Source organism: Ceratina calcarata, unplaced genomic scaffold (genome assembly GCF_001652005.2).
Source record: "Ceratina calcarata isolate Rehan_Ccalc_2016 unplaced genomic scaffold, ASM165200v1 scaffold450.2, whole genome shotgun sequence".
NCBI lineage: Eukaryota > Metazoa > Arthropoda > Insecta > Hymenoptera > Apidae > Ceratina > Ceratina calcarata.
The window spans coordinates 20,515-32,880 of record NW_017168931.1 but is presented as its reverse complement, the minus strand read 5'-3'; the positions used below and the strand labels follow the sequence as shown (position 1 = coordinate 32,880).

Sequence of the window (12,366 nt, the reverse complement as noted above, 5' to 3'; positions counted from 1 at the left end):
ATAATGTATGTTTGTCACATAATAAAAATGATAAAGAGAAGCTTGTTTAATTAATATTACGACGTTCCACCCACCGTCCTTGAGATCCATGGAGATAACCCTGAAAAGAGATCCACTTTTAAATGGAGATGAACAAGATGAACAATCTCCCCTGATCTCCCTCCTCATCACAGATCACAGATCACAGGTCGGTGTAGGTCGGTGGTGTCGGCGTCGGCACCTCTAATTTCAAAATAACCGTGTAACCGAAATGAATATCGAAGAGATTTTTAATCCTGAACAACCGTACTGTTTTATTCTGTTTGACTCTTATTAAATAAATAAGTAATCATGCTGACGCTTTTTGATATCTCTCTTCCATTGTGAAAATACAACGTTCCGTCGAAGAAATAGGTTAATGTTTACTCATAGCATCGTAAACAAAATGAATCGGAAATTAATGCAATCTGTCCGAACGTACGAGAGGAAGAAATCAAAAGAAGTAATAATTCCATTACGTAGAGTGGATGATTCGACGTTCGACAGTATTAGAAATGTTTGTGTTCCACTAACCAAAAAGTCAAATGCAATTGATGAGGAAAGTGGTAACGATAATTCTGTACATGATCCTTTCGACACGACATTTGACAGACTTCTTAAAAATACGAGGTATGCGATTTGAAATTATAATGTTAATTAACGATGCTTAACTCAGTTTTAATTTATAGGATACCACCGAAGCTGCCTAAAACAGATAACGACTCACTGTCACTTGATAGCACAAATAGTAGTGTTGAAAGACGTAACAAAAATAGTTCTCAAGAGAAGTCATATAGTTTTAAGGTAAAGTCGTTTTCCATAGGGAAAAAGACACGTAGGAAACAGAAATCAGTATTGACGAACATTAAAACTGGGAAAGTTAAACTACAGAGTACATTTGGTACATTGAAAGTAAGTGAATTAAGAGTTTCATAATCATTAGACTGCAGATTTTATGTATTTATAGCAAAATTCAATAGTTTATTCCCACAATTTATACAATACGTACAAATATTCTGTATTTTTTTAATGTCTCCCATTTGTTCCACTTTTGCATGAAATTCTGTAATAATCACGTAGCGGATATTGCAAAAAGAACTTTATACAAGATAATCGCTCACCAGTATAAACGTCTTTGAACAGGTGACTAAAAATAAACCTCAAAATAAGAAAAATGAGAAGAAAACAACGTCAATCATATTGGGAATTGATTCTTCAGGTGTTAGCTTCGAAGCTAACATCTCTGACGCGAAGAAACGTAATCAAAAAAAGAGGAAGAACGTAGCCAAGAGAAATAATGTGAAAAGAAGAAAAAAAAATAACAACTCAACGAATCGAATACCTCCTAAGTACGTAGAAACAAAGCGATGCTCCATTCATTTAGACAGGCTTAGTGTAGTTGAACATAGTAACAAAATGAATGAGGTAAAAAAAGAATCTGATCAACTGCAGCAGGAAGTTAATCAAATGAACAGTAGTAATTTACGACATAACGATACGAGTGTGAAACACTGTTTCGTTAGATTAGAGCATTTAGAAATGGATTCGTGCACAAATCCAAGCCTCGGAAAGGAATCCGAGAACAATAACAGCGATACAAGTATTAAGCATTGCTTCGTGCAATTAGAATATTTAAAAGAGAATTCGTTTGTAAGGCCACGTAATGCGAAAAGTGTACATGAAATGATAATTAGTAGTACACCAATTGGCAGACCTCTCAGATCTACTACTTATAGAATTCACATGTCGCCGATTCTGATGAGCTACTCTGAAAAATCGAAGGATAATAAGGACAAATCGAATAATAAATACAATATTTCTTTAGAGTCGAAGTCCGCCGATTCGTACATAAAATTGGGAACAGAAATGAATGAATACAAAGATAAGCCTAGGCTCTACTTAAGTTTAACAAACACGTCTGTTTCTAGTAAATCAAATTCAGATCGATCAGAAAATATAAACGAAATGAATAGTGTTTCATCAATTATTTGCGATCAGAGGAATTCTATGAAAAACACTTCTGAACGCGAGCAAAACGGAATCTCAAATAGTCTGATGTTCACAGTAAAAGATGAAATTATAAAAACGAACCAACAGTGTTTAAGATTTTCTATCGATCCAAACGGATCACCTTCTTTATTCAATGATACTTCCAGACAAATTCGAAGTCCGTTAAACGGTAATACGGAAACAGTGCTTGCCAGTAATTTAAAGATAAATAATGAAAGTCCAGTCGATATTGAAGAATCAGATCGAAATTCGAATGAATTAAGTAAGAACTTAAGTTCAAGTACCACTGATAAAAGTCCCACAATCGAGAAAACACAGAAAGAATTGCTTGGAAGTTCAGTCGCAGCTCCATGGACACCATTCGCATCGTTCGACAGTTCAATAATTAGTTTAGAAATAAATGATAAAAGCAAAGGCGCAGATTTAATTAAACAGTCCGCGCTAAATGGATCCATGCCGTTAAACGTCGATACTTTTGGAGATAGTATAGAAAGACAGAGCGCTTTATCTCCTTGCGTAGTTTTAAAACGTTTACAAGATCCTATTAGGATAACAAAGAGGAGAGAATATAAGAAATGGAATCTTGATTTGGATAATATTGCAGAAGATTATAATGATAATACCGATTTGATGAACAAAGTGGATGAAGTAGGTAGAAAAAGTAAAGGTAGAGAAACGATATTGCCAGAAAAGTTGCAAGCATTGGAAAGGGAATCTCTCGGGAATACCAACGGATCTGATAAGTCTATATATTTAAAGCCTGGAAAATCCTGGGCGAGATCAATAACGATTTTGAATAATGTAAGGAATGGATCTGATTTAGAGAAATTGTCTATTGGCAAAGGTAAAAAATGGAGGCGCAGTGTTCAGGATATCTTGAACATGCAGAAGCGAGGTAATTATAAAATATTATGTCAACAATTAGTGTTAGACGTATTTTATTTGATTAGAAGATTCGTTATCGCGATATGAAGGGACATTGATTAATTAACATAGGTATACGTATACGAGAACATCTGAACGTTGTTTTTATTATTTGACAAGGCAAAATTTTATTAAATTTATTAACCTAAAGTATTAATTATACACTTTATACTTTTTCATGTTATACATTTTTCTCATACAATATACAGAATTTATTTTATTCGTTTTATTCCTTGTCTAATTTTGTTTTCAAATTAAACTTTCATTTTATTTGTGTACACTTTTTATTATTGAAAGAACGAAAAAAAAATGGAAAAAATATATACTAATATTTCTTAAAAATATACACTAAGTCCTGTGGTAAATGGGTGGGTTTTAAAACTGTCAAATAGCGTTTTCTCAAAGTTGTAAGTGTACTATTTAATAATCTTGTTGTTGCGTTTAGGAAGTATACACAGCTGCATAAAGAAAAATGCTAGTGACAAAGAGCTACTCAACGAAATAAATAATAAGCCAGAAAATGAAGTTACTGGCAAGGGTAGAACACCTGATTCCGCTAACGTTGCACGTGTCTCGCGAAAGATATCAGTTCGCGTCGTTCCGATCCGCAAGAGTGTAAAATCCATAGAAGATGCACCGTTCCTCGAGGTCTACGGAATCGTTCCTGTTAGAAGCCAAAGATTCACGCTGATAAACAGTAAATACTTTCAATTAGACACCTTCCTTTTTACTATTTTTATTAATATATATTTTCTTTAGATCCTCGGCGATCTTCGGGCAATGTACAAATCGATCATGTCGACGGCCAAATCATCGAAGAGCACCCGAGCCTTACGGCTAAAGAGGTCATTTTACAAAGATGTGTACAAAAGAATTATATCCCTTTCTCGACGTACTTTACGGACTCGTAAGTATGAACAGTTTAGAGAAACAGTTCCCTTGTTTCGAGAATGGTAAGATGAGAATAATTTGTTTAGATACTTAAAACATTGCCAAAAAATCGGAGAAGGTGTGTACGGTGAGGTCTTCCTTTACGAAGACGAAGGTAAAAAATCTGTGATAAAAATAATTCCCATCGAAGGGAACGATTATGTGAACGGCGAGCCGCAAAAGAAGTTTCACGAAATTTTATCGGAAATTGTAATTGCAATGTAATTAAAAGTAAAAATTTATAGTTACGACTGAACACGTTCGTGACATTATAACTTATAGACGATATTCGTTTCAGGGAATTGCACAATTTGCGATTCAACGCCAAGTATAATACCGACGGATTTGTAGAAGTGAAGAATATTAAATGTATTATGGGAAAATATCCGGAGAAGCTTATAGAACTTTGGAATATTTATGACGAAGAGAAATGCTCGGATAATGATTGTCCGTCGATGTTCCGCGACGATCAGTTGTATATCGTTCTCGAACTTGGCCACGGTGGCCAAGACTTGGAAGCATTTGTATTTAATACCGCGGACGAAGCTCACATTTTATTCATACAGGTTTTACTTATTCACTTAACTACGTTAAAACCTTTAAAATTATGTACTCTCCTGAATCTCTTCTTGGCAAGCAGAAATGTTCTATCACCAAAAATTTTTCGGAAACGAGCAGAGCAATTCTACTTCATGAATATTGCAAAAATAAAACAAGTCTTTTTTGTTCGATTGCGTAGGCTGCCTTGGCGTTAGCGGTCGCCGAAGAAGCTTTCGAATTTGAACACAGAGACTTGCACTGGGGAAACATATTGATATCACAAACTAGCGAGCCTAGCGTGCACTATAAACTTGGAGACAAGAAGATAGAATTAATTAGTAAGGGTGTGAAGGTGTGTATCTTGAAACTAAAATTTAGTATGTCAGAATAAAATGCTACGTTTACGATTTTTAGGTATCTATCATAGACTTCACTCTTTCAAGGGTAACGTATCAAGGCTGTAGCATATTTAATGATCTCTCGTCGGATCCTACGCTTTTCACGGCGCAAGGTGAATATCAGTTCGAGATATATCGCTTGATGCGAGACAAAGTTAAGTAAGTACCTAAGCAGTTATTTAAATATTCGCTCTGGCCGCGATTCCAGTTTCCGTGAATTGGCGATTTCGTTTCAGGAATAATTGGCACAATTTTGAGCCGTATACAAACATTTTGTGGCTACATTACACTTTGGATAAAATGATTAGAGAAGTTAGGTATAGAAAGAGAAATCTGAAAATTCATAAAAATGGTATAGTCAAACTTAAAGAACTGAAAAATGAGATCTTATCGTATAATAGTGCCTTCGACTTCGTAATGAACTGTGATAAAGTTAGTAATTTATTATGCATTGACACAAAGTCCGAAGTAACGCTTGTATGAATGGTAAAAATATAACGAGAAATTTATTCAAGCTGTAGATACTACGTTTTATCTTAATTTTAACTATTGTTAGTGTATTAAATACGATTTTAAAAGTTTTATAAATACGAAGGCAATTTTTTATACAATTTTATTATAATTATGTTTCATTTAAAAACAAATGCTTTAAAGCGTACATTATTAATTGTATATAATTCGTTCCGCGACAGATTATATTATCAAAAGTTTCACAATATTCGAAGTTCAGAATAAACGTCGTATAAAAATATATCGCAGCTTTGTAAAGTTTATTCGTACGAAAGAACAGGCGATTTTTTAAACGTTGTGAACCTTGATTTCAATAAAGGTAGTTCAATTAATCCGTAGGAAAAGGCCTGGTGTATTCATCAACATTACTCAATTTATGGTACGCACTGCATTGATTAATAAAATTCCACCAATGTCGATCGAACTGAAACAAATTAATGTATGGGTGAGAATAAAGCAAACAGAGAAGCAAAATTAATTTATGGCTATTTCACGTACCGAACTGTCTTTTTCCATATGCTTCTCCTTTTCGTATTTATTTTCCGATTCGGAGGATTTCCCCTCACTATTGAAGTACCTGTAATCACAATACAGTTTAATACAAGCCGAATGCAGATTTCTGAAAAAGTTACATTGTGCGGTTCGTCAAATTCACTATAAGTAATTTCTATCAAAAACAAACAAATCGTGTATTACCCAAAATTGTGTTCCAGGCTTGGTTTATAACTCTGCGTTTGTAACGTTGGATACTTTTGAGTATCACCCAAAGTGATCCATTGATTTTGTAGATGCAAGTTCTCTTCCTTTAAAACCTGCGGCACTATTTTACTCTGCAGCGGCTCTTTAAAATGAAAAATTCACGTTAACTGCGCATCGACGTAGCTAAACGTCTGTTACCTTTCTCGTAGATGTTCGTCGGTATAAATTGAAACTTCGCCTCTGTTTCTTGTACCGGCGAATAAAATTGCTGCCGACCGGCGTTATCATATAAACATTGATTCTCATTTTGCATGTGAATCACATTCGAGTCGCGACTTATGATTATGCTTATCCTCTCGTGCAATTCCATCAGTTCTTTCAAATTCAACGACTGCAATCGACACAAGAATTAAATTCACATATTTTTGTGCTGTAGATGAAGTGACGTACTAGCAACCAATTTTCTGATTCAAAAATCTGTTCGCTTTTCATATTATCTTCAAATTGCTTCTGCAAAATTTCGATGTTCGCCTTGTGCCTTTCGCATAGCGCATTTAGACTGCTGTCATAGTTCTTCTTCATTAACGTTAGCTTATCTTGATACTCTTCTATTTGAGACTATGTAACAAACATGCGATATAGATTAGACCTTTAATTGATTGTGTCTGTTAACACAAAATTACTTTAAGAACGGTGCGAAGTTTTGCGTTCTCTTGCGTTAAATGTTTTATAATTTCCTTATGATGTTTTATCTCACAATCTCGATTCTCGATGTGGCTCAATAACTTCTCAATCTCATTCTTATTCTCGCTGTGTTCGGTCTCCGCTTGCCTGAACTGTTTAAACGACGCGTAATTACTCTTCAACGTGTCTCCCTTACTATGTAACAGTTGCGTTTCGATCTCTTCTACTTCATTCTCTTTTATATCCCGTTCTGGATCACGAGATTCCTCTTTCAAATCTTTAACTACATTATCCGTTGCTAATTCTATTTCCTTCTCTCGAGACGTCTACAAATGGAAGGATATATTAATAATCATGAAATTATAATTCATAAGTATAAAGTTACAAAGAATTCTTTTATTACTATGTATTTGGCCTGTAATCTTTTAATGAATTTACTGCCCGGCGAATCTTTTTGTAAAACAGACTGCTTTTTCAGGTTTATCAGTTTCTCACATATATTATTAGATATAGTGTATAATTTGTTTTTCAGTTTTTCCTCCGCTGCCTCGTTACGCAGCATAGTCGACAGCTCGGAGTTCTCGCTCTTCCAATATTCTATATTCTTTTTCAAAAGTTCATTCTCGCGTTGACACGTCTCCAAGCTATTGTCAAGTTTCCTATTTTTATTCTGATCGTTTACAAGCTGCGCTTTTAAATTATTCAGTTCAACTTTCAGTCTCCTCTCGTCCTTATCCAACTTCGCGAGATCCTCTTGCAACGTGTATATAACGTGTATTTTATCCTTCTGCTCGGTCAAAGACACGATCGTCTGGTTCATCAATACAAGTTGTTTTTCAACGTTTTTCACTTTTTCGTTCAACAATTTGTTCTCTTCTTCTAACGTGACGATATGACGACGTTTCTCCTCCACCACGTTTTCGTACTCGATGATCTTCTCCGATAGAATACTGTCGGTTTTATCGATACTTGTTTTCAAGCTAGTTATAATTTTGTCCTTTGTTGAAATAGCGATACTGGTTTGCTTAACAGTTTTACCGAGCCTCACGTTTTCCAGCTGTAAATCCGTCAACCTGCGAACATTAAAATAAAATTTGACACAACAATTAAATTTCACGATTCAGTATTAAAAGAATATTACTCTTTCTCCATTTCTGTGATCTTATGTTCCAAAGTAGCCGTCAGATCCTTAGTTTCAAGAAGTTCTTGAATCTGTTGCGTTAGATTCTTAATTTGTTGATTCTTCGCCGTTAATTGCCTCTTGACTTGCTGGCACTCCTTCGCCCTCCGCGATAACCGATTTTTAGCATTCTCCAGATTTTTATTCTCCTTCTTCAAGACGCTGCAGTCCTTGTTACGCGCGGACAATCGATTTCTGAATATTTCAAGCTGGTCCTCTAATTCTGATACGAGCGCATCTTTCTCGTCGAGCTCCGCGGTTAATCTCGATAAATGTTCTTTAATTATGGCAGTGACGTCAACTGTGTCTGCCTGTAAACAATCGCCTTCTCCTCTTCGTTCCAACCGTTCTGCCATTTCTTCTTTCAATCGAGCTATCTCTACATCTTTCTTCTTTAATTCCTTCTGTTGTTCCTCTATGGTTTCAACTATCATTATACGTTGATCTCCGGCACCTTGCAAGATTCCAGTTTTTAATAATCATAATTACACGCTAATGCTACAATTTATATTTTGAATTACCTTGAAGTGCTGCATCTATCCTGTTGATGCAGGATCTGAAATGTGTCTCGAATGCTTGATTTATTTTCTCATCATACAAATGTTCCTTCTCCGCGTGCAACATTTCGTTTAATAACTGATACAAAATGTCTTCAATAAATTCGTTTATTTTGTCCTGTACTTGCAACAAATCGTTCGGTAGTTGTTTCACGTATGAGTTATATCTCTCGTGCTCCTCTTTATGTTGGTTGTACAAATCGGAAAGCAGCTGCCTCCTCAATGTTACATCTATAAAATATATGAATTAATTCCTAATTTGAATATGTAAAAGGTGGTGAGCAACGTTGATGATGAGGCTGGAGGATTTAAACAGAGGGGAATACTGTATTAGGGAGATATTAGAAAGGAAAAGGGTGGAGCTAAGAATGCTAGATAAGACATTAAAGAAGATTGAAAAGCCAAGGCTATGAAAATATATTTATTTGTACGTTTGAGGAAGAAAGATAAATACCTTCGGAAACGTTGACGGCTGATTGGGTGTCTTTAAGGATTTCATAAAAATAATAAGTCTGCTTAATCATTAATGGACGTTCGAATTCTACATATATTTGCAGCTTGCTTATAAGGGAGCGTAATTTGATCAAGAAACGTGCGAAGTATTGGATCACTTCTCTCTCTACTTCGTCCATATCGTTTCTGCTTAATTTGCAAATATACTTATTATACTCCTAGTGGGAAATGCATATATTTTAATACGTATCGAAGAGATTTCAGTGAAATTAATAACAAATGTGAATACCGTTTCAGAATCGAAATAGAAATCCTCGCAAATAATGCTTTTCAAGTTTCGATTACGATCGGTTTCTTTGTCAGTCCCTACATAATATTTCAAGTCTCCGATCTGTTGCAAAAGATACTGGCTCTCCGTCTTGTAAGTCTGAAGCCTTGTCATGATTATATTTATATTATATAGAATATTATTCGCTTCTTCGCCGATGTCCAAGTCGCACGTTGTGCAACTACAAATGTCCTCGCAGACGTCATTCATCTCTTCCAAATTGTTCAAAGCAGTTTTTAAATTGTTAAAGAAATCGCTGATCTCCTGCTTCATAGAAACCAATTGCTCTTCATATTCACAGATTTTCGCATCCTTATCGCGAGCTTCCAGTTTCAACTGCTCGTACATATTCTTCTCCTCCATCTAATTAATTATCGCAATAGTTAATTCGAGGGAAGATTGAACGAGACGAAGACGACGTACCTGTTCATTATATGCAACTGACATTTCTTTGACTACTTTTACCAGTTGATTCAATTTCTCTTCCTGATTTTTTAATAAACAATTCTGTTCGTAATTCTCTTTACGGAGCTCGTCCCTTTCTTCTAAGACCGTCCTTAATTCTTCCACTGCCTTGTTATAATCTTCGGCTTTCTCAGCTAGTCGATCCACTTCTTGCAATCTTTGCTATCATACAGAAACAACACGGAAATACAAATGAATACTAATAATTTTATATAAATGAAAAAAGCTAACTATAAGTGAATCTTTTTCTAATCGCAGTTTCGTTGTTTCCTTGGCATATAAACGGAGCTTCTCGATTTCTTGAGACTGCAAGTAACAGCTTTCACACTGCTTGTTTAAATCTTGCTTAAACTCTTCCATTAAATATTTATACCCGCACAGCTAAGGAAGATTACAAGAAAAATGTAGGAACTGCAATTAATTGATTATTAATAATTATTACCTTTTTCTTTAAGTCCTCTACTTCGCGATCATGTTCGCGATCCGCTTTGCACAATTTCTCGTGTAGTATCTGCATAGTAAACATCGGAGAAAAATAAATGAAGGGAAGATATATTTTACAAAATTATTTTCTTTACACTTGCTTTGAGATTTCCTTGTTGACCGTGTATACAATCTTCTCTTTCTTTTAACAACATTTCTAAATGTTTATTCATATCACGTAACTCTTCCAGCTCGGCGTCTCTCACCTGGGAATCGAATAACAAATAATACAGTACATTAGAGATATTCCTACAGACGAATGAAGCAACGATCGTGACAATAAATATACACAGAGCTCATTTTTCAAAACGATGATCTCAGAATCCTTCTGAATGATAATCCCTTTATGCACGTTGTTATGCAGATCAGAATCCGATTCTGCTCCCATTTCAATATCAGATTCCGACGGGGTTCCAATATCTTGGGAGCTGTCGCTACAAGATGCATCACATTCAGAACTTTGTTCCTCCTGATTATTAGTTTGTAAACTACTTTTGTCCAGATACATCGCGCTATTATCTTCGCTAGATTTCGACGTGAAAGACGTTTGCGAGATCACCTAAATAACATTCTAATAAGCAGATTGTTCGATGGTGATAGAGAACGTAACGACGAGGTTCATACAGATATAGTTATCCTTTTTTTCCTCTTCTTTATGTCAGACTGGTAACAGACTTGGGTCTCTGCATCACGTGTTTCTCGTCCCACCTATAGCACAAATAAAATGTTTCATTAATTGCGATATTAATGCTAAAGTCAGCGTTTCAGATAAATGATTTTTTCTTGGCCAATTGAAGTCTTAATTATGTATTCTACTCTAGATTATATTAGTGATGATATCTGGGACTTAAATAAGTGCAGGTCTCAGAATAGGTGAAGAAATTAGCCACTAGAAGATTATAGTTAACAGCATATATAATTAGGATTTTGACTAGTCACGAAGAAATCGGTCGCTAGGGAAATTTAATCATTAATCATCAATGCGTCAATTAAAAGTCTGCAACCTCGAGTAAAATGCATAGCAACTGCATGACAATAACATACTTGGACTTCTACATCGATGCATTCTACGCACGATGTCCTCTTCTCGCGACACTCTGAAAAATGCAAATCCAAATTGAAGAATATTAACAAAGACATATTTATATCGATTTACCAGCAACAGGAAGCGATTTCATAGCAGGCCCGCATGGGGATACCAAATTGTAGTTATTCAAACATGAACCCACATCGAACGCAGTTAAAGAGTACGAGTATAATTGATTCGATTGATTCCTCGCAGCTGGCCTTTGCCTCGTTTCATCGTACAAATGCCTTTCGCAGGGTATATGAATTGAGAAACACGAATTTGACCGGACCATAGAATTCGACGTTCTAGTATTATTGAACGCGTCTTTAATAAGTCCTGTCGTGTAGTTGGATCTGTTCATCAACTCTTTCGCTTTCGGTGAATAATTCTACAAGAGAAATACATCCGATTAAAATCGTTAGGACACGTTAGAAATGATGTAAAAAACGCCTTACGAGATCCTTTAATTGCTGCCTTTGCTGAGGAGTGAGTTCCAGAGTTTTGTACTTCTGCAACTCTTTTTTAACAGTTTGCAGTTCATTCTGTGCTTGCGAATTCAACTGGATTATGTTATCAATCACGACGTTGAACGGTATTATCTTCCCTATCTGGAAGAAGAAGAAGGCATTTAAGTAACTTAGTTGAAAAACGTGTTGCCCTTGACTCGTTACGTACCGGGGATTCGTTTTCACTAAGTTCACGGAAGTAACGTGACTTCTCTAAAGAGTTCGGGCTCCAGGCTCTGATGTCTTGGCAGGAATCGTGTAACTTCAACCGGCCTTCCAAACGTTTCTTCGGTAAAACATAATCACCGTACATCAGAGGTGTGCCTGAATTGTGTTTAGTAGCCAAAAAGATTCGCGGCCCGTGCTCGACGTAAGACATGTTTGCTCTTCTCTCAGTCCCATGCAACATCAATTCTATCCTTCTTACACATTAATTACCGCTACCATATCAACATAACCGATGGAATCGAGAAGTCCTTGCTAAAAATATAATATATAAAGTGAGTTGCACTAGCGCATGCCGCGCACCATCTTCCACTGTTTTTATTTATAATAAGCTGAAGTGAGAAACAAAAAATTAGAGGATATTGAATTATGGTATCATGAATTATA

General features: G+C 35.6%; 2 protein-coding genes across 3 annotated transcripts; one reads left to right on the top strand and one right to left on the bottom strand.

Annotated features, from left to right (window-relative positions):
* The first annotated feature begins 188 nt into the window (after nucleotides 1–188).
* On the top strand, nucleotides 189–5,334 carry Haspin (haspin). Its single transcript, XM_018028449.2, has 10 exons — nucleotides 189–648; nucleotides 708–930; nucleotides 1,162–2,923; nucleotides 3,398–3,649; nucleotides 3,712–3,859; nucleotides 3,930–4,103; nucleotides 4,181–4,448; nucleotides 4,622–4,774; nucleotides 4,837–4,979; nucleotides 5,057–5,334. Exons 1-10 carry the CDS (start codon nucleotides 398–400, stop codon nucleotides 5,301–5,303), a joined length of 3,621 nt encoding a protein of 1,206 aa, XP_017883938.1. The 5' UTR covers nucleotides 189–397; the 3' UTR covers nucleotides 5,304–5,334.
* An 88-nt stretch (nucleotides 5,335–5,422) lies between these two features.
* LOC108627265 (myosin-7) lies at nucleotides 5,423–12,346 on the bottom strand. 2 transcript variants are annotated; one of them, XM_018028442.2, is made up of 21 exons: nucleotides 11,924–12,346; nucleotides 11,704–11,856; nucleotides 11,336–11,636; nucleotides 11,224–11,276; nucleotides 10,804–10,887; nucleotides 10,469–10,738; nucleotides 10,281–10,385; nucleotides 10,139–10,207; nucleotides 9,928–10,077; nucleotides 9,655–9,858; nucleotides 9,193–9,594; nucleotides 8,905–9,121; nucleotides 8,415–8,681; nucleotides 7,855–8,347; nucleotides 7,117–7,786; nucleotides 6,713–7,039; nucleotides 6,480–6,647; nucleotides 6,228–6,420; nucleotides 6,027–6,171; nucleotides 5,829–5,907; nucleotides 5,423–5,754 (listed from the first exon to the last, which is right to left on the bottom strand). In XM_018028442.2, the coding sequence occupies exons 1-21, from the start codon at nucleotides 12,161–12,163 to the stop codon at nucleotides 5,659–5,661; spliced, it is 4,686 nt and encodes a 1,561-aa protein (XP_017883931.1). In that variant the 5' UTR covers nucleotides 12,164–12,346; the 3' UTR covers nucleotides 5,423–5,658. The 2 variants fall into 2 exon arrangements, with proteins under 2 accessions (XP_017883931.1, XP_026671273.1); XM_026815472.1 differs by lacking the exon at nucleotides 9,928–10,077.
* Nucleotides 12,347–12,366: the final 20 nt, after the last annotated feature.